This window comes from Haliaeetus albicilla, chromosome 16, assembly GCF_947461875.1.
Source record: "Haliaeetus albicilla chromosome 16, bHalAlb1.1, whole genome shotgun sequence".
Classification (NCBI taxonomy): Eukaryota; Metazoa; Chordata; class Aves; order Accipitriformes; family Accipitridae; genus Haliaeetus; species Haliaeetus albicilla.
In genome coordinates this window covers 8,597,202-8,618,539 of record NC_091498.1, presented here as the reverse complement: position 1 = coordinate 8,618,539, position 21,338 = coordinate 8,597,202, and the positions used below count along the sequence as shown (strand labels likewise).

General features: G+C 43.6%; 1 protein-coding gene across 6 annotated transcripts; it reads right to left on the bottom strand.

Annotated features, from left to right (window-relative positions):
* Window positions 1-643: 643 nt before the first annotated feature.
* HTR1D (5-hydroxytryptamine receptor 1D) lies at window positions 644-17,463 on the bottom strand. 6 transcript variants are annotated; one of them, XM_069803452.1, is made up of 6 exons: window positions 17,367-17,463; window positions 6,899-6,941; window positions 5,484-5,537; window positions 5,235-5,275; window positions 3,556-3,775; window positions 644-3,460 (listed from the first exon to the last, which is right to left on the bottom strand). In XM_069803452.1, exon 6 carries the CDS (start codon window positions 2,469-2,471, stop codon window positions 1,335-1,337), a length of 1,137 nt encoding a protein of 378 aa, XP_069659553.1. In that variant the 5' UTR covers window positions 2,472-3,460; window positions 3,556-3,775; window positions 5,235-5,275; window positions 5,484-5,537; window positions 6,899-6,941; window positions 17,367-17,463; the 3' UTR covers window positions 644-1,334. The 6 variants fall into 6 exon arrangements, with proteins under 6 accessions (XP_069659553.1, XP_069659552.1, XP_069659550.1 ...); XM_069803451.1 differs by having other exon boundaries at window positions 644-3,332; XM_069803449.1 differs by having other exon boundaries at window positions 644-3,775.
* Window positions 17,464-21,338: the final 3,875 nt, after the last annotated feature.

Genomic DNA, 21,338 nt, shown 5'->3' with positions numbered 1-21,338 from the left:
GTCATGGACCTGGGCTGTGGTGGAGTGTGTTGGGATGGTCACAGTAGTGGATGGTGGAGGTTAATTTGGGCAGGCTGAGAGATGGAAGGGCAGTCAGAAGGATGATGGGGTAACTCTTTCAAAGCAATGCATGCTGCTCATGTGCAGTATGGACATGACGCTTCTGCTGTAAAATGCCCAGAGACTCTAAAAAGTTGAATGAAATTTGGGCTGCATGACTTGGTGTGCTGTCCTGTCCAAGACTTCAACTAAGACCTCCATGTGCCAGCTTCCCACCTGCCGAATGGGGGAAATAATCCCAGAGACAGAGAAGTGCAGGTTAGAGGGGACCTACTCCACTCTCCAGAGCCCCATTGGAGGGTCCTGACATTGTGATCTCTGACAGATGTTTGTTTGACTAGTTCTTAAAGACTTTCAGAGACAGTGATGTCACATCCCCCCCAACAACCTTAATCACTAAGAAAGTTTTCCTTGATACGTCACTTCATTCTCTCCTCTCTAACTCCTCATTTCTTGTCACCAGGGAGTGAACCTTCTGGCTCTTTTTTGAGGTCCCAGTCATTCCACACTGGCACTAACCATATTTTCCTCTTTCAATTTCTGCATGCAAAAAATTAAATAACAGAAATATAAAATCAAGGTACTTTTCAATAATTTTCATGCTATTTATTTTGTGGTATTTCTGCACTGGCTATTCTATTCATGATAAAACATGTAAAAATTTTTTCAAATTGTCTTCTTTCTACAGTTCACCAAAAGCATAGCTTCAGATGCAGTATTTGTGAAATATCCACAGAACTTACATACACGCTATGCCTCCTATGCCCTGCTGCTTAGAGTCAGGCTGTCACACATCTTCTGAAAAAATTACAGGTTTTATCAATTTCAAATGGATAGGATACATGCCATAGAAAATGTAGACATCAGATCCTGTTCCCCAGAAATTTTCTCAGCCTACATAAATTGTTAATAATATACAGCAGAAATACTGACATCCTGCAAATATGCACACATTTTTCCTCCCATCAGGTTAGAAAGGCATGGCAGCTTTGGATAATATGTGTCATCTCATCATACAAACTCAGCTCTCTGGTTCACACTCCTTCACTTGTTACAAAGCTTACTTCATGTGTTGATCTTATATACACAAACAATCACTGCATAGACCACAGACAAGTTCTGTTATGGGATACAGAATTCCAGACAGAAAGTACCAAACTGGCAAGAAGTTCCCAGTTACATGCACAGCACAGGGTAGCAGCAGCGTAAAAGCACAGAAAGTTTCCAGGTAGGCTGCAAGATTCCACAAGGGTCAGTAACACAACAGGAGAGGCTCAAGATGAACACTTTTTGAAATGTATTAGTTTTTGGAAAGCCTGTTTAAATTCTTCATTAAAAGCTGTATAAATGACTGGATTGATCAATGAGTTTAAGTAACCTAACCATGTAAAAAAGTCCAGTAGGATGGGATGAAACCAACAAGCATCTTGGCAGATTGGTAGGACTAAGGACATGACAAAAAAAGGCAGCCAGCAGAAAATGAAAGCTCCCAGAATAATGCCTAAAGTTTTGGTAGCTTTCCTTTCTCTTGCAGCAGAAATTCTTTTCCTTTCCAGGACACTATCTGCAAGTTTTATTTTAACATGGTTGATAAATATGGGGGATCCACCTGAATCGGAATGCCCTTCATGAAGGCTGGCATTAATGGAGCAGAGGGAAGACCCAGCAGAGCCGGTAATCAGGTGTGCAGTAGTAAAACGTTTCCCATATAATGAGGGCGGCTTCAGAATCCTGGATCGAGCTGCTACATAAATTCTGCCATACAATATCAGAAGGAGCACAGTTGGGATGTAGAAAGCTCCACAAGTGGAATAAATTGTGTAGGAAATTTGATCTGTGTTCACAGTACAATTTGCAATTTCTTCATGAGCTTTCACTTGCCTCCAGAAAAATGGTGGCACAGAAATACTAATAGATATCATCCAGACCACAGCAATCATGAGTGCTGCTCGGCCAGCAGTCCGGCGTTTGGCATATTCCAAAGCATCTGTGATAGCCCAGTATCTGTCCAGTGCAATAACACAGAGGTGTAGGATTGAGGCTGTGCAGCACGTGATGTCTGATGATAACCAGATGTCGCACAACACTTGGCCAAAGGCCCACGTGTGGGTGACAGTGTAAGCAATACTGATGGGCATTACCAGGACAGCCACTAAAAGATCAGTCACTGCCAAGGAGCCAATGAGGTAATTTGCAGGTGTGTGGAGCTTTCTAGTCAGAAAAATTGTAATAACAACAAAAATGTTTGCAAGGATCGTTGCCAAAGTTATAACAGACAGAAGGACTGACAGTGAAATCTTCAGCCCTAATAGTGTCCTTTCATCCAAAGCCAGTGGTGTTTCAGTGAAATTTAATGACTTACTTGCTGAGCTCTGGAGAGAGAGCTCTGCTGAATGGTTATACTGAGTCATCCTCTGCTCTGATTTCACTTTTCACTTTCCAGTGTAATCTTTCTGGGATGATGAAGAAAGATGCTTACTTTTTGCTGAAATAGAATGTTTCATACTAGAGTCCAACACTGAAGAAATATTAACTTGTTGAAAACTTCAGCTTACACAGTAGATGAGGTACTCTCCTAAGCTAGACTTTCCATCACATCACATCAATGACATCATTGTTAAAGCAAAATGTTAACATAATCATGCAGACATGATTCTGGTATATGACAAGTGGTACTGTAAGTGGTGGGAATTTAGGTGGTTTTCATTTACATCTTGCAGACAACTAAATCATTCTCTATTATCTTTTATTCACACCTCCTTTCTGAACTAATTTTCTGCAAAGCTCCATAAGTCAATACTGAAGAGTGAGAAGCTGAAAACATCTGGGCATATAATTGATGCCCCTGTGCTTGGAACAAAGCTATCCTCAGGAGTATTTTCCCTTCCTCTCTAATAGCTGAATGTCACATTTTTTATATTTATAAGGGACACTTTATTGGTAGAGGACCGAAGATATAAAACAATACTGTCTGGATTCCTTCTGTAAACATAATTTCTGCCAGATTTGTAAATCAAGACCTCTTTTTGAAAAGTGCAGAGCTCTATTTTCATTTATTCCTCCAGACCATTCAGATTTTCTCTTCAACACTCAGTCTTCAAATGCTGAAGTCAGGTGTTGGGTATCAGAATTCAATACGCTGGCACTGAAGCTCACAGCATGTTCCAAGTACTGAGGTGTTCCTTATCATGCACATGGTGAATGATTGTAATGCATGCACTTGTGGAGTGGTGATTCCCTCAAAAGACGAAGAATAGAGTGGTTAAGGGCATCTGGAAAAAGAAAGCGATTGTTTTAGTCCAGAATGGTGATACAAGAGTTGTGGAAGTTGAGGTATCACAGTATACAGTATACAGTCTACAGCCTTTCCATACTTTCCTTTAGATTCACTTAGTGTAACCTGAGATCTTTACAAACCTGAAGAAAACATCCTCAGACAGATTTCCTTGCAACCTTTCACTCAGATCCGCCCCTGAGTACCAGAATGTCACTTACATTATGCCAGCCCAAGCCTTCTTGAAAGAGATCCTGAATATGGGTCATGAACAGCTTTGAAGCATGCTGTGAGGGCTACAAGGAGAGACACCAAACTTCTCCAAGAAGATAATCACCAGGCAAGCCTCCTCCCAACCATTGAGGAAAAATGCCTCTATCAGTCATAACTGGTACAGTTTCATGCCATCTGACACAGAACTGAGAGTCACCGGTTAGGAATCTGTGGAGAAAGAGCATCACATATTCTACGTGAAACACTAACACTTTGGTGTCAAACAGCCTCTCTTGAGCTCCTGAATCCTAACATAAGAAACAACACTTTTTGATTTTGCATGTTTGATTTTTTTATAAACATCCACCTTCTGTGAGTCAAACTTATTTTTAGACATGCTTTTTCTTTTGAGGTGTATTTTTCTAATAAGGGGACCTGAAGAGTCTCATATTTCACACTAGACTATTACTTTCTTGATTTTGTTTTCCAGTAAAGCTAACCTCTTTTCCTAATGACCATTTTTGTCACACTGAGCAAATTTTCAACTTATAAGAATTTTTGCATGTAAGAATGGTGATAGTGACCAAAGTCCATCAAATCCAGTCACCTGTCTCCAACAATGGCCCATATGTTCAGATCAACCCTGCTGACTTTTTCTGATGCTTTCCCAACTCTGATACATTCTTTTTGAGACAGAGGGACCAGAACCACAAACATTGTTGAAGATGTGGATGCACCATAGATTTATACTGCAGCATAATCGTATTTTCTGTTCTCTTCTCAATTTCTTTCCTAATGATTCCTGAGATTTACTTTGCTTTTTTAATCATTATATAGCACTGATCTGACATTTCCACAGAACAGTCCCAATTAATATAATTCCAAAGCCATGAGTGGCAACATCAGCATTTTTTCCTGTTTGCTCACTTTTTACATCTATCTGTATTGTATTCCTTCTCCCACTTTTTAACTAATGTTCTTTACTAGTCTGCACAGTCAGTCCTTGTCTTTATTACCCTGAAAAGCTTTGTTTCTTCGGCAGATGTCATCACCCCACTATTCATGTACTTTCCAGATCACTTAAAGTCTCCTGAAAGTCCAAGTAACTATATTAGTTGGACTTCACTCAATCCCTATACTCATCAGCTTTTCTTAATTATTTCAACAGATTTGTGAGGCATAACTTACCTTTACAAAAGTAATTTTGACTGTTCCCCAAAACACCATATTTACTATGTGTAAAATAATACTATTGCTTATTATAATTTCTGCAAACTGGCTAGGTACAGACATCAGGCTTACAGATAAGCAGTTGCCCAGATCTCTTTGGAAACTGGTACCACAGCAGCTGTCTTGCAGTTGGCAGGTGCAAGGGGAGTTTTAAGTAGAGGCTGAACACCCTGCTGATACCATTGCACTTTGGATCTTGAGTTGCATCGAACTCTTTAGCTGAGCACTGTCCGAGAGTGAAGATTTGTTATGGTTCGCTTTGGCCAGAAATAAAGGTTCCACTAAACATCCTCCAAATTCTCTTCAGTGAACACGGATGCTAAAGTTAATCTAGCTTCTGTGTGAGAAATTTCCTTCATCGTCCCTGTTGGTTTTTTTCTCCATACCTTTACCATCCCTTTAACTCTCTGACTCAGTAATAGAGTTGTCACTTTTAGAGTCTAAGAAACCTCTTTACCTGAACACTGGGCTGATCACACATCCCACGCAGGAGAAAATCTAAACCAAAACCACCAGACAGATTGATTAGCAATATTAAAGGCAATGACTGTATTACTTAAAAACTAAAGCCAAGTCCAATCTTGATTTCAGTTACTGAGAAAAGTGATATCGAGCCTTTCCCATATATTGCAAGTATCAGCCATTGTTCAGTGTTAGAACAATTCCAGCAATGTGAAATAAAATGAAGTGGACATCACCCACCCACCTGTATATGAACAAGCCTATTAGTAGTCCTATTGCTTCCAACTGCTGTCAGTGACTGTGGAAAAAAAAAAATCTGATGTGAAACATGGTATTTTCAGTCAAATGAACTAGTCCAGAGTTTAAATGAATTATTAATCTTCAACATACCAGTAAACAGGACAGCCTGACACTGGGAGAAAGTCTTGCTGAAACCAAACAATGCCTCAACAGGTAGTGAGTTACTGAATTAATTTTTATAAATAAATGATGTTTTCCTGTGATGTGATCACCAAAGGAAAAGAACCATTTTTTTTACAAAAATTCTCCAAGTCAGTTATTTATCATGTACTCAGAAAGAGTGCATTGGCTGTTTCCTGCACCACAAATAAGGCTATCGTGACTGAAAGTAATTTTTAGAAGTAACTCCAGGTCAGGTTTCTGAACCCCACAACAGACACATCTTGTAGGATTTCTGCTAGGGTCTTCAAAACCTTAATAGCATGTATTCTTAAGTTTAATAAAATCATGCACTTGTGCATACAGAAAAAGTCTTTTGATTATGAGTCATTCACCAAGAAATACATATAGCATATTGAGCAGCTGTTATCCATTCTGATTGGCAGGGCAACATCTATCAGAGATGTATCAATAATCATGCAAGGCAGCTAGTCAATATTACTCATTGGTTTCAGATTAAAACAGATTATGAGAGTGCATGGGACTCACATAATTTTTGTTCCCTACTTTGAGCTTTATTCTGGGTGTTTGCTGTACTGACATTAAAATATATTCCCCATATGCTAAATTATCACCAGGGACTATATTATGCAGAATAATTAGTCAAAATAATCCTTCACTTACAAGCAGTAAGGTGCCACTACGCAGTATAACGTATGGAACTGTAAATATGCAAAATTAAAAAAAAAACAACCAACACAGTTTAGTATCTAGACAGAACTGTGATCCACTTCAGCTGGTTGGAAGCTCCTGGGCTCCATGAATGAAACTGGAAGGCAGTGGTCTGCTTGGGGATATGCACAAGGTCAGATAGGATGGTCATAAAAGTTTCTTAAAATCTATAGCCCTTCTATTGCAATGACTTATGCATTTGCTTAATGATATGACTTCATATACTGTAAATAAATATTAAATTCAATGGACTACTAAGAACACAATGTAGCTTAAATATGTGTTTAGGAATCAGGGACTCTGAATCTACTTTTAAAAGTTCGTTTGAATGTACTTCCCTGCAATGCCTGTTTTAGAGACTCCATTACTTAATTTGTGTGAGTTGGTGATCACTACCTTTGATATAATAAAAAAAAAATTAGTAATGGGACTCCAGTTAGAATTAGTATGTTAGGATGTAATGAATTATAGTTACCATTTAGACAAAATTAATGTCTTCCCAATAATTTAATATTTCAATTAAGTTACCTTTTACTCAAGAAAAAATCCTGAATAAAGATAAATGATTTTCCTGTTGACAAAAAAAAGAAAAAAAATTGTTTGCTTAAACTACACACACTGAAGAAAAATAACATTAAATCTCAAGCAGTCACTAAATTAAGACAAGTACAAGGTCATACATATAGTTGCATATTAAGGGAAACAGAACACAAATGTATAGACATACACATCCTGAAACTCGGAGCCCAGAAGGAGGAAGAGGCCATCCGGCACCTTCAGCTGAGAGCAATCTCCCAGTGGGACGTATTGCCTAGGCACAGTTTACATGATGTCTGGAGCATGAGGAGAATTGAGTAGAACCTGATGATATCATATCTAGATAGTATTATTGTCTTCAGTATGTGCAATTTACAGTCTGGGTAATTGCAGGCTGTGTGCCTGCAGTTACGTTTACAGTGCTGAAGGCATCAGCCCATGTCATGCCTCTGGCCTCCCACCAGGCAAGACATAATATGTTTTTCATCCCACACTTCTTAAGATGGAAATCCTCTCAGGTGAGTTGGCTGCATCAGCACTGTCCTTGGCCCATCTCTTCTTGGGCTTCACCTGGTCTCCTTGGCCATGGGCTGTGGGTATTTTTTTCAGTTCAAAGTGTCTGAAATAAATTTAAGGTAGTGCCACAGCCTACCAGAGTGAGGTTTTCACAGCACAGCACGTGTGACATACAATGCATAGTTTGCGGCAAACTGCAGGGTTGTGTTGGATACTTGCAGGCAAGGCTTTCTACAAAGCATGGAGCAAAGGAGGCCAAACCTGTCCTTGCTTTATTCATGCTACTGTCCCTGTGATTTATCCACACTACCATTCCCAGAGTGCCATGCAGGTTTGGCAGTCAAGAGAGGATGGGGCAAACTTAGACCCATGCAGTGAGGATGATGAGAAACCATGGCACAAAGTGACCCTGGAGTGAAGATACTTGACAGTGATGATACAATCACAGCAAGCAGCGCAGTCACCAGAGCCTCTTCTGTAGCCAGTGGGGAGAGAACAGCACCTCCTCACTGAAGGACCACCAGAGACCGGGACTGCCCTCAGCAGCTGACACTCTCCTTCACCCTAGATGTGACCTGGGCTGAGCATGTCCCTCATTTATACACCTCCAACAGTACCAAAGGTTGCATGGGGAGTGACCTTTTGGTCAGTTCCTGGGTCAACATTCAGTGGTTACTTGGAAAGTCCAGGAGGTGAGGAGGTGTGTAATGATACCTTGATGTCCCAGAGAGATTGGGGAGATTCTTTTTCGTTCATCAAAAAGAAGGAAAGAGTATTTAAATGGAGAGACAATTTTAGACAGTGCAGTGCTATTTAACTTAGCAGAAGGCTCAGTTCAGGGTCTGGAAGGTGAAGCGAGGCACATATTCAATGTGAAAAGAGAACACACTTTAGCTGTTAGTGGTAACCACTGGGATTGCTTCACAGTTCAGGGTCCTTACGTAAAACCAGATACTTCTTCTGAAAAGATACTTGGTGTTCCAGCTCTGCAGTTAAACTGACACAGTAAGGGCAAGGCAGCAGGAGAGGGTCTCTAGCCTGGTTAAGTCAGAGGAGAAAGCAAGCGCCAAGCTGTGGCAAGGCAGGTAAACTTGCAAGCAGGAGGCTGCGTGGGACTGACAGCACGTTACCACCAAGTGCCATCACGCAGACACAGAGCTGCAGCTCTGCAGGGAGAGCGACCACCAAGGATTGCCAAAGATACTTAGTCCTGAGTGTAAACAAAGTCATGACACATTTCTGTCTCTTCCAGAGCACAGCTGCTATTTCTGGAGAACAGGGCAATTCCTGCAGACAGCAATTTTATGGTGCAGCTGAAAACACTTTCTGACAAGCTCAGCTGCAAAGAGAATGCTTTTGTGCACCCAGGCAGATCGATGTCAGAGTGAAGTAAATAGTGTATACAAAAATAAGTATGTTGAAATGAAAATACAGAATTTGCTCTTTCACTGAATAGAACAAGGAAAAAAAAGAACAAGATGAAATGTCTTCTAATAAGTTGAACGTTTCCTTTAAGTTCACACTGACGTTAGAGGAATTAGAGAATTCATTCTCTCCCCAAAACCAGGGGAATTGCAAAGGGATGGCTAAGAACAGAGCTAAGTTTCAGCAAACTACTGAACATCCATTTGGTCTCCCATCTTCTTGTAACTAATTCTAATTTTTCATTTAAATGTACAATCTGCTGCTATCTTGCCTAAATAAAACAGGTATATTCTATCATGCTGAAACCTTGACCAGTAATAAAGCTACTCCCTGTGTAAGCTGACAAACACCAGATGGCACTCCTAACAGGAATCACACCTTTGAAAGAACTCAAAAGAAGGAGAAATTTTTGAATACTTTCTTGCATATTTAGGACACTTGACTCAAGCATGCAGCATAAGAGTGTCTGTGGAGTCCAACCTGGAGATGAGAACCCTGTTCAAACACGGTGAAATACCTTTAGAATAAGCTATAGGAATGTGCGAGTCCGTAGATCATAATCAAAACAGGATGCAGCTTCTGGGAAAAAAAAACAAGGCAATGCCATAGTGTATTGCACTGAAAAATGAGATCCACAGGAAAGGTAGAGTCTGTGTAAAAGTGAAAAATTGGTAAAATCTGTAAAATGTAATGTGAGTAGGTTTGCATGCATCAGTATAAAGGACTGGATATGCCTCAAAAGTAACCACAGTCCTAACCAGTTTCCTAGCCTTGGATTAAGCTGCCTGAAATACATAACATTTTGCAAAAGCTATAAATAAGATAGAATAAACCTGACAGGAAATAAAATAAATATGCACCTTGCACAATAAAGTAGGATTAGGCTGCACTATGTACTGAAAAGTCTGTCACACTGCCATCACAAATAAAGAAGAAAAGTTTGGGGGGGGGGATTAGTTTAAGAACTGTAACGGGAGCTTTGTTACTTGCTGTCCATTATGCACAAGCTAATGTGCCATTTGAACTTACAGTTAGCACCTTGAAAAGAAAGCAGAGTATCTAGAATAAAAGTAAGTGTTCTTATATGATGGGGAGATGATTTCAACATTGGCTACAAAAGCTAAACTCAGAGCAAAACAAGGGGAATCTACAAAAGTGTCCCTGTTGCCCTGAGACAAGCTGCCATGTCCCTGGGGGAGAGGGATGAGCACAACTGCAATTGCTCATTTGTTTTCTGCTCAAGCAAGGATCACAAGCTAGAAGGAGAAGCCAAGAGCACCTGCAGGAAGCGGCAACCCGCAAGGCCACAGGAAAGCCATGCAGCGCTTATGGCAAAGTCTTTCATTGCTCCTCTATTCTCACCCACTGATGTACGTGGCAGAGTGATGTTCTTTACACCTCTGGTTCCAGCTCCTCCATTGTCTCATGCTCCAGCCAGGGAGGAGCAAGGTTCAGGTTTGCAGAGCGCAGGACCACTTTTGCTGGCAGGAGGAAAGAGGTACTGCTTAGTCTCAGCCTCCTCTCCCTCTTTGACAGCCTCCAACCAGGGCTGGGTGCTCTGGGCTGACAGATCAGGGTCCTGCCCCCAGTGCAGGCTCTCATTTGGCAACAGCTCAGTGGGTGCCTCTCATAGCACAGCATGAAGGGTGAATTCCTCCTACCTACGTGACAGGCAGGTAGTTCACACACCTGTAGACACCAGCCAGTGTAGGCATCTAGACACATACCCAGCTCTACTCACACCTCCATACATCTGGGAAGTAGTTTTCACTGACTGATTCCACCCTGACATTTTACACAGGATCCTGATTCCTGATTTCTGCAGGTACCTGTGTTAGGAGAATAAATGATTAAAATTCTTCAGACTCTGAGCTGAATCAATAAGAGCATGAGTCTGCACCTGAATTTCTCATGTGTTTAGGGAGTAGCAAGGCTACTGTGTTACTGGCTAGACTGGTTATTCTGATAATTCAAGATGCTTTTGAGATCTCAGGTGTACTTCACATCAACACCAAACAACTTTTTAATACTGGAACATATTTCAAGAAACAGAGCTCTAATACTCCAGTCATAGCTAGTTTGCACCCTCCTGACCTTTCTTTGCTCTGAGACGTTTCAACAGTGTTTCGGAATTCAGGGTGTTGCATTTAATGAGTTGTCCAACCAACATGGGGAAATTACAAGCCTCAAATACCATAAGTATAGATTAACTGTTGGTCAATAACACTGTATTGTGTTAGTCGCAATACAATGAATTGTACATTTTCTAAGCCTTTCATTAGAAAAAAGTTATTTTCTTTGTTTTATTACATTAGGTTTATACTGATGTATCAGTTCTGTTTGCTATGGATATAACATTTTCCACCAGTTATGAAATCAGTAATATAAGCCCTGTTTTCAACATTTGCCTCCTTGCCCCCTACTTCAGTGATGCATCACAAAATAACAAAGTTAAGGTGGGATTCAACACAGTCCACTTAGACATCTAAAACCCAGCCAGAGCTGGTCAGCGCGGACAGGCAACTGAGCCCTTTAGGGCTGAGCATCTCTCTTTATTGACTGTAAGGGGAGCTGGTACAAAAGAGTTCATGCTTCTAGAGAAGTAGACGCTGCATATGTTCATTCCAGCATGGTTTATGCAGCACAACTAAATCTCTAATGCTAGGATTATTGTGACTATTTCAAAGTAAATCAGGGATGCCTATTTTGTTTCTTTGATACAAGGAACAGTACTCTATATGATAAATTGTATACAAAACATTTCCCATTCTAAACAAGCAAATATGACAATTGGCAAGCAAATATTGGCAAAGTTTAATACCTTTTCTCCCTTCTCCCCACCTTCTATTTTTTGCTCAGCTTTCAATAAAGTATTGCTATTTTTTCTCTCTTGCCTTTATACACAGCCAACATGTACTAGCTACCCAACCTATTGTTAAATGCCAAGTTACAACTGCTGTTACACCTTATAACTAGATATTACTTATCAACAAGAAAGGTTGGGACTTAGTGGGCAGTGATGCTGGCAAATACTACACTGCAAAAACATACTCCACAGTAAGTTACCAATAATTTCTTTGGAGGGAGCAGGGGCTAGAGCACTTACCTCTGGCATTACCTAGACTCCCTCAGCTGTACAATCTCTGATAACAAACATGCACAATGCAAAATCTCCAATAAACTTTTTCTTTCCCATGTTTCCTCCCTCATTATTATTTGATGTCATATAATACGTGGAATTGTAAGAGCCAATGAAATACAGTTGGGTGTGAGATTGTAAGGTAGACTATGTCCAAGTGCCTGCAAGGTGGGATCTGAGACAAGCAGAGTGACACTGGCTCTGATCTGGATGGTCTAACTGATGCAGAAGGCCTGACCTGGCACTTCTGATATCTAAAGAGTGGCTAATCATCTCAGGCTCCCTCTATGGAGATTACTTTTCCCTCCTGTCCTAGAAGCCTGTTTTAGGTGGTGCCCATTTTTTTCCAGTACCTGCAAAGGAAGCCTGGAGTGATGTTGGCATTTAAAAGCCCTGATAGCTTGAACCTATCAGCTTTGCCTGGAGTCTGAAAGCAGTGGTGCGCAGCAGGAGAACTGGAGCAAGGACAGGAGATCAGTCAGGGGTCTTCTGAGTACCTGCCGTGAAGTACTAGAGCCCGTTTAGAAAAGGATGGGGAATCACTGTTACAGCTTCCTACAGAGTGCCTCTAGACTGTTTTCAGACTAGGGGACTTTTCCAAGTGTTTAATGATGTTCTAATTCCTTTATTTTTAAGCCAACAAAATGTTAGCATTCATTCAATGGAACAATGGGAATTAGGCTCACACTGAGTGCTCTGGAAAAGCCCAGCGCATTTGAAGAAGCCCTCAGTGCTCAAACCTCGGCACTTTTAAAATCAGCTGGAATCTATAACAATAAATGCTGGAAAGAGATGCAAAGGAGGAAAAGTTCTTGCAGGTCTCATGCAAACTATTTTTGCTCAGTTCAGCACTGCACTGTGCTCTGTGGATCACTCATTGATGCTTTATTTAACTTGGTTTCAGTGTGCTCAGCCATTCCCATGAGGCTTCATCTCTGAGCACAGTGGTCTACTAGGATGTCTCAGGGCCATACATAATGCACCAAGATTCACTTTTACATTTTAGCCATTTTTCCTTGCCTGACCTTTCCTCCAGTCCAGAAGTCAAGAAGAATTATATTTTTTCCAGAAAGTATCCTACAGCTTTGCCTGTAGAGGGGTTTGGAAAGCATTGGTTGTTGTGTTAATACTTGCACTTAAATAAACAGTCAAGCCTTAAAAATGCAAGCTATGATGGTAGAATTGATCTGCCTAACTATAGACATTTAATCAGAGCATACCCCCTTATTGCCAACACAGAGAATGAGGTAGCTTCAGAGGGCAGCACACTGACCTGTCATGCAGCACTTCCTCACCTAGTAAATAAATTCAGAATGCACTTTTGAAGAAACATGGTCTTGCACTTCTTGGAAGAAGCACTCATCCACCCTGCTTCCCCTTACTCTCTGTCCCAGAGACAATTCAGGAAGACACTGGGAACAACTTTTGCTTGAACGACGTCTAGCTGGCAGCTAGATGTGTCAGAGAGCACACAGGGATTTAACCTACACACATGCAGAATGAAACACACAGCAATTCTACCGTGGTGGGAACAAGGAGGCCCAGAAGTTGGTACTTTGAGTAATGGTTTGGGTCATGAAGTGGATGGCATGCTTCATCCAGTGAAATGACACTGGAGGGGTTCCAGCATACTAGGGAACAGGATTAAGAAGCTTAAACATGAGTCTAAGAACAAGTGCAAGGTATTTAGTTCAGGTAGAAATGAGCAGCTGTTTCATTGTGTGATGGAGAGTAACCAGCTCGGTAAAAAAGCTCTGCATAGTGTAGGACCAACATTCACTGTCAGCAGTGTCAGTTATATTGTACCCCAGCAAAATGGCAAAGACCTTGGCAGGTGTGTAACTAGGAATAAGACCTCAAATAGATCTTGTTCTGTTCACCTTGGATGAGGCCAACTGGGAGCCCTGCGTTCAGCTTTGGGCACTGGTTCCCAAGAAGATACGGACCACACAGAAAGAGATCAGAGGAAAGCAGTGAGAATCATCAGAAAAGTGAAGGTATGGGAACAAACTGAATGAACAGGACTGTCTGGGCTAGAAAGGACACAGCTGAAGGAGATGTTCAACAGTCTTTATATGCATGAAAGCCTGCTGCAGAACAGGAAGGAATAGTCCGCTCCACATGCCTGTGACTAATATCACTGAAAAGAGAGGGATTTAACTGCAGCAAGGAAGACTGAGCCATAAGGAGAACCTTCCAGATGGTAAGGGTAGTGAAACTCTTAAAGTATTGCTTGGGGACACTGTGACATCTCCATCACAGAAAGTCTTTAAGGACAGGTCAAACAATCTTTCTGGAATGTGATTTCCAATAACCAATTCAGCACTGGAGAAGCAAAATGGATTAGACAAGTCTGCCCTGTGTAAAATGGTGCAAAACATAAGATTTTTTTTTTGACTGCAATACAGTGTAAAATTAGCCAATTCAAAATGAACAAAAACTCAAGACAGTGCAAGCTTTGCAGAACATCACAGTTCAGATCTGGAACTGGCTCAGGACTCAGCACTGTGGTATTGTGGTGCTCCATGTGGGCAGAGGAATTAAGATAATTTTTATTGCCTTCAAGCACAGACTGGTGAGGAATGACACAGCTGATTGTAGCAACTGCCACTGGGTGTCATCTGGGCACCAGAGCCCCCAACCTCCACCATTTCAGAGCATGAACAGGAGGAAGGAACTACCCATGATTGTGCCAGGTAGGAACACTGTACCAAAATGTTCTCTTTATAGACAACTGCACCAACCCCAGCAGCATTTTTCACATGTCCTGGCTTTCTGAATGTTGCTCCTTACTAATTCTCTACCCTCCTCTCTCACTGCACTCTCACACTACACTCCTCTGCCTTCTTACTCACTTCCTTGGATACAGACACAGGGTCCCCTAACATACAATGCTTGTTCCTTTTATTCCTCAACATTTGTAAGGCACTGTAAAGTAGCATTCCCATATATGACCTGTTAAGAGCTCTCCAGCTATAGAAACATAGGCAAATAAGAAGCTGAACAGTTATTGCTCTGACTACAGTGTTTATAGCAATGATGCTGCTTATTTTTTCCCTGGTTTACAATAAACTCCCCTAGCCACCCCAATTTCAATGAGCTCAGAGATGGTAAAATTTCTAGGTTCTCCTCTGCACAATGTCTCTGTGCTTATATAGGGTCAGTAATGGGCAGGTTGGGAGCTGGCAGGACAGACAGAAGGAACATCTCAAATGGGTCCTGCACTGCAACTCTGGGGATCATGGAGGGTGGATCATAATTTGTGTGCACTCTGAAAGGTGTCTCTCTTTACATGCATCTCTGAGTGCATCGCCAAGGGGGCAGAAAGGAATCTTTACTCAAAAGGCAGAGGAAAAAACAGTCCATTTTTTATGCTAACTTATTATATCAGAATGGTTCCCCTCAGAGCTGTATGTAAGAAACTCTAGCTAGGCAAATGGCTCCAAGATGACTGCATTGCCTTGCTGTGTACATTCCAGAAGAGAGTGATCTTTGCCATTGGTTTTTGTTCCGCATTTAGGTGAGGACTGCCATCATGCTTACCCGGTGTTAGACACTGAAAGTAGCCAGGCCCCTCACATCTTCCTGCATTCTGACATGTCTCAATTTGAGAAATATACTTCCCAGATTTCTAAGAAAGCTGCAAACCAGCATTGTTCACACCACAGAGGTTTCTTTTTTTTTAATTTCCTTATTCTCTGCCATGTTCTCACACACACCTGCATTACACATGCTCAATTTCCTCCCAGCCCATCAGAAGTGTAATATAGGGAGTGACCATCAGCTGCAAAGGGGACAGAACAATCTGTGATTTCAGGAAAGATGGATGAGTGATGACTGGTGAGGATGCTACTCTGAAACCATCAGGATCTGGGGGTAGATGGGAAAACCAGAAAATGTTACATGAAAAACAACAGATTGGCAATTTGCTTGATATTTGGTCATTTTAATATTTGAGAAGCATCCATGATGTACAGCCTAAATCCTTTGTTATGATGCCACCTTAACTTTGGGGAGAACATGAAAAACAAAAGCAAATTTGTCTTGAGAAACCTCACAGATCCCAGCCATTGCTTCCTGGAATAATCTGTTTAACGCTCCATTGGCAACAGTTCCTGCAATGAGGAAGTTACAATTACTGGCAAAGTAATTCCTACCACTCTGCAGTCAGTTGTCCACTTAGCTTTGCAAAGGGAGTTTCTTCCTTGGGGTTTACGTCAGGCTCACAACTGGGAAAGGGACTTTGTCTTTGGGGGGAACGTTATTCTCCTTGAAGTCCTTGTTCAAGTCTCATGCATTGCTGCCCACAGTATCCTGGAAAAATCAGGACCATCTCATGAACACAGGGAGTCCTTGTCCTTGGCTGGCTCCTGCTCTTTTCTGTAGTACCAAAGCTCATCCCCAAAGTGGTTCACATTCATAATTTGCTGCAACCTGTGACACGGTGGCAGTCCACTGGCTACAAGTGAGAAAATGGTGGGCTTTGCCCTGGAAATCCTGGCTTGCATCCAGGCAGGTACATAAGCATGGAAGGATGAGGACTCCAGGAGCACAACGTGACAGCGAGACTCCTGTCTATGTGCTAGCACCTAATTGGAGGTGACATTTGGTCACCACCGTATGTGAAGAAGGAGTAAGGAAGAAGCCAGGCAGCTGGGTCACTCGTGGTATGCAAACCAGAATGGTGTGGGATAATGCTGGGACGACGGTAACAAGACAAATCTCAGAGCTGCCGTCACCCAAAGCTTTCCCCAGAGCAATCCACAGAAATTTACACTTTTAAAGCGGTGCCTTCATTTACCCAATATCACCCTGTACCTGGAGGAAGAGACCTGCAATACCCATTTAAATTGCCCGTGAGAGCAAAGCCTCCCTTCAAGATAAACTTGCACGATAAACGCCCATGACCGGCGCCGCTTGGATCCCCCGCTCTCCGCGCTCAGCCGGGGCTCGGGAGGGCGATGCCGACGCGGGAGCTTTCCTCGCCCCATCCACCGGCGCCCATCGAGCCGGGACGATGCCGCCGAAGGCCCCGGCCTCCGTCTCCTGCCTGCCCCGCTCTCGGCTCCCGGCCCCCGGCTCCCCGCTCCCGCGCCGGCACCGGCCTCCGGCGGCGGGTCGCGGGGCGGCGGCCGGCTTGTCCCCACAGCCGCCGCGGCACGGTCCAGCCGCGGCCGCAGCGTGGTGGCGCTGGCGGGGAAGCCCCGAGCGCCCCGTCCCCTCCGGCGGGGCCGTGGGGAAACCAACTTCAACCGGGGCCCCGCGGGCGCCTCCCCCACCGGGCCGGGCCGAACGGCGGCGGGAGCCCGCCCCGTCGGCGCGGTGGCATCGCCCCGCCGGCATCGCCCCGCCGGCATCGCCCCGCCGGCCGGCACTCACCTGCCGTCCCCGCCGTCCCGCGCCCGCCCGCTCTCTCCCGGCTCTGGCAGCGCCCGCCCTAAATACCGGCGGCCCCGGCTGGGCTCGCCTGCGCCGCCGCCGCGCGTCCCGCTCCGCTCGGCGCCGCGGGGCCCGGCCGCTCCTCGGGCGCGGCGGCGGCGGCGGCGGCGGCGGCGGCGGCGGCTCGGCCCCGAGGCTCTGCCCGTCGGGCTGGGTCGGGGCAGCGAGCGGCCCCCGCGCCGCCAGAGACACCGGCCCCAGTCCCCCGGGACGCGCCCGTGGCGCCTGGAGAGGGGAGCCCCGGCTCCGGGGGTGGGCGCCGGGGCCGCGCTGCCCCGACGAGGGGGGACGGGGATGGGGTTTGCGGCCCTCCTCCCGGGTGGTCCTCGCACCGGACCGTGCTGCGCCAGCCTGGGCCTTGACCCCAGTGCCGTGAAACACGGCTCTGGCAGGCTGCCGTGTCGCAGACCCTCGGTTATTTCGGGTGATCGAAAGATAAGTAACCCAGCAAGATCATGATGATGCCCTGAAGGGCAACAGGGCATCATCCACGGCCAAGAGTAGATGTGGGCCAAGAGCTTCGCTGGATGGGCTTGCCGGACTGCAGCAGGCGACGCTTGTATGGGCTTACCTCCACCTTGGGCTGGTACCCCCTCTAGCAGTGCAGACCTCCTGCACCCAAACCTCAGAGACCCAGAGTGTTAATTCCAGCTCTTCTGGGAGATGCAGTTAGTGCTCTTAAGCTGGTTTTAGTCGCTAATGAGAAATGAAAGCTGTTTTTTCGATGAAGTGGTAACTTCGTTCATGCTACACAAAACATTTGTATAAAAGCAATTCAAACAGAGCCAAGGTCTTGAAAGAGCAATGCTGAAGTCACAGTCCCTTTGCAGTATCGTTTGGCCTTAAATAGATTTTAAATTAACCATTGCCAACCAGCTGTCTCCAGCTCCCTCTGGCAGCTAATTTACATATTGTGTTATTTTCAGAAAACAATCTCATCGGTTTTGAACACTTACTACTGCTGATAGCCAGGCTCTGCTGTCTACACCATGTTGTCTCAATGTGATGGTCTGAAACTCATTAACACGCAAAAAGTTTGTGACTCTGAGCCAGTCTGCTGTAGCTGCCCTGAGGTCAGTCTCAGAAGAAATGTTATGCTCTCTCCAGAGTTGTCCCAACTTCAGCACCTCAAATAGCTGGCTACTGCCAGGAACAGCAGCATTTTATCTATTCTCCATTGCAATTCAGGACTTTTAGAACATGTTTTTAAACCCAAAGAAGAGGCTGGTTATTGTGTAAGTCATAAAGCTACAGCCTCACTTAAGAACGAGAGGAAAATGGGGGCTTTTCAAACTGCACCACCATGGTGTGAATCTTATTTAAAAAAAAAAAAATAATTCCCTGCAGCATCACTTCACTTCCAGGCTGGGAGATGGTATGTGGTGAATCTTTTGAGCCTCCAGAATTTCCTAGAGACAGACTGAGGCAAATGTAGCTACAATAGATTTTCTTTGAAAGTCTAGAGAAAAGATGCCTCGGTTTATTTTCCTTTCAAACAATGTGGGTGGTTTTTCATGGATGGAAATGTGTTTGGTGTGATACAATGTGCAAGGAAAGAGGTTGGCTCTTTTATATCTCCAACTGAAGAATAAATTCCCCTCTCAGGGCAAGAGATACTTCAGAGAATCTTGCAGAGCTTTGCAGCAGAGAGTGCAAGCTGGTCTGAGGTCTGCGGCCACCCCGAGCCAGCTACTGCTGTCCTGCCAGTCACTCAGCCTGACTGGGGAACTCGCATGCTGTAGGCAGAGGCCAGATTCCTCATAGCACAGGAAAAACATTTGATGTAAAGTCGTTGGTCTGGTCTCCCATGCCAGGGCTTCACAGATGTTAGATATTTTTCAGAAACATTCACTCCATGCAGAAAAAGGAAATGTCTGGTGGTTTTTCTTAGGCTGACTGGGAAAACCAGAGAGAATTTTGGGGTGCAAACTGGTCTTCAGGTATTTAAGAAAAAAAAAAATACATTTTCCTTCTCCCTCTGACTTTGATCATCCAGCCACTCTCTTGCCTAATAACAGCTATAGCTCATTTCACTCATGCTTTATAAGGTCAAAATCAGTTTTGTATTTAATTTCCTGTGTTGAATAGCCTGCTTAGAAAAATAATGCAACTATTCTTTTTTGAGATATGTTATCTTTTTTTTTTTTTTTGGTGTGGTGGATACACAGACAGAATTTGTGCACATGCCCAGAGACAGTAAGAATGTGCACCCATATGACAAGAAGATCTACAGATAAAGGAGCCTTTGAAATGAGTCTACTCTTTGGTTTAACTCTAGGGAAAAAATATAGCTGCATTGGTAAGGTTGACAGAGTCACAAGAAGTGTGGTAGTGATGCTCAATCTGTAGACTCCTGTGTTGGAGCAGTTGTAGCTGTACATCAGTGTAGCCCAGGTACATTTGCGACCACTTGGTGCTGTCTGAGGCAGGTCCTTTGGAGAAGATCTGGGCTTCACACACAGCTCTTAGTGAGTTTCTTCCTTGCACCCATTTATTTGACTTTCACATGGCCGATTCCATTTTTCCTTTTCAAATTGAGCCCATCTCAGCTGTCCTACCTTTCTAATTTTGTTTCCTAGCATGCATGATTCTAAGAATTTCTCATTGCTGTTTCTCACAGCTTAATAATTTCCTCAGCAGTCTGAGCCAAGGTTATGATGCAGCTGAGCCTGGGTCCCTGGGATACCGGGAGGGGGTAAAGGTCCCAGACATGGACAAGGAGAATTAAACTTAATTCTTCAGAATCTCGAGTGAATGCCTCACCAGTATGACTAGACTGTTGCTCTAAGGTGGTGAAGTGCATCTCCTGGGTGTTTGATTTCAAAAGGCTCAGGTTTTTATTCCCTTGCTGCAGAAGAAAGGCTGAAAACTGGAGGTTTTCATGGTGTGAGAAACAGTTTCCTTCCTTGGTGTAGCTGGAAGGCAATCAAAGATAAAACAGATGCTTTTCTTCGCAAGGGTAGGAGAGTATTGGCTGTTCAATCTTAGGAGTGAGCCCAGGATTTTTGGTTCTGAGCCCTCCTCTGGTCCGATCTAGCTCAAGATCAAACAAACGTATTAGAGTGATACTGCTTCCTCTACTGTGACTCCCCAGGGAGTGAGATGATGATTAATTATTTAACTTTTCCAGATATGCTAGGGGAGTGTTTTTACTTGTTTGAGCTGACAGGAGGGGTGGCAATTGGTAATAAAGACCTCTGTAGCACTGTGCATATTCATGAACTGATCTGTTCCTGGTTTACTTAAAGACTGCTGTGTTATACTGAACATCAGCACCACTGACACAAGTCAAGACAAAATCTCTGAGATTGGAATTATTTTGCTGCCCTCATTGAAGCTCTCCAAGAGCTGGGAACTGTCACAGTTGCATTGCCCAGCAGATGGGAGGGTCAGTGGACAGGGCAATTCAAGTGAATGCTGAACAGCATGGAAACCACCACCTGAATTCATCCTCCTTGGGAGAAGGGAAATGACATTAAAATGGCTACAGCCTGGATGACGTCCAAGTAAAAATACTTCCTTCCTCATCAGTGGTGTGGCTCCCTGTGGATGCATCACAGTCAGATCCATTGCTTATGTGAACAGAGATAATGCTTTTTCCCTCTGTAAATCTTGCCAAGCCCAGACTAAAGAAGAACAGGGGGGCTGACATCATCCTGAGAACTACATGAAGTACCTCAAAACTCTTTTGCTCACTGTTAAACTATGGTCAGAAAATGAATATATAGGCCCCTTCTAATTGTCAGCCTAAGTTTGTCCATTGCTAATTTACATCTATTTCTTCTGTGTCCAGTGGTGTCCTTCCTTGACGTTTACTGTTGTGATTAACCAACCAACTCTTTTTTGTGTCAACAGAATGTACTGGCTTCGTGTCAACAGAATGTACTGGCTTCTTGTCAAAGAAATTTACTT

What these genes read in the sequence shown, in the direction of transcription:
- HTR1D (XM_069803449.1), bottom strand. Translation starts at nt 2,471, where the DNA reads ATGACTCAGTATAACCATTCAGCAGAGCTCTCTCTCCAGAGCTCAGCA.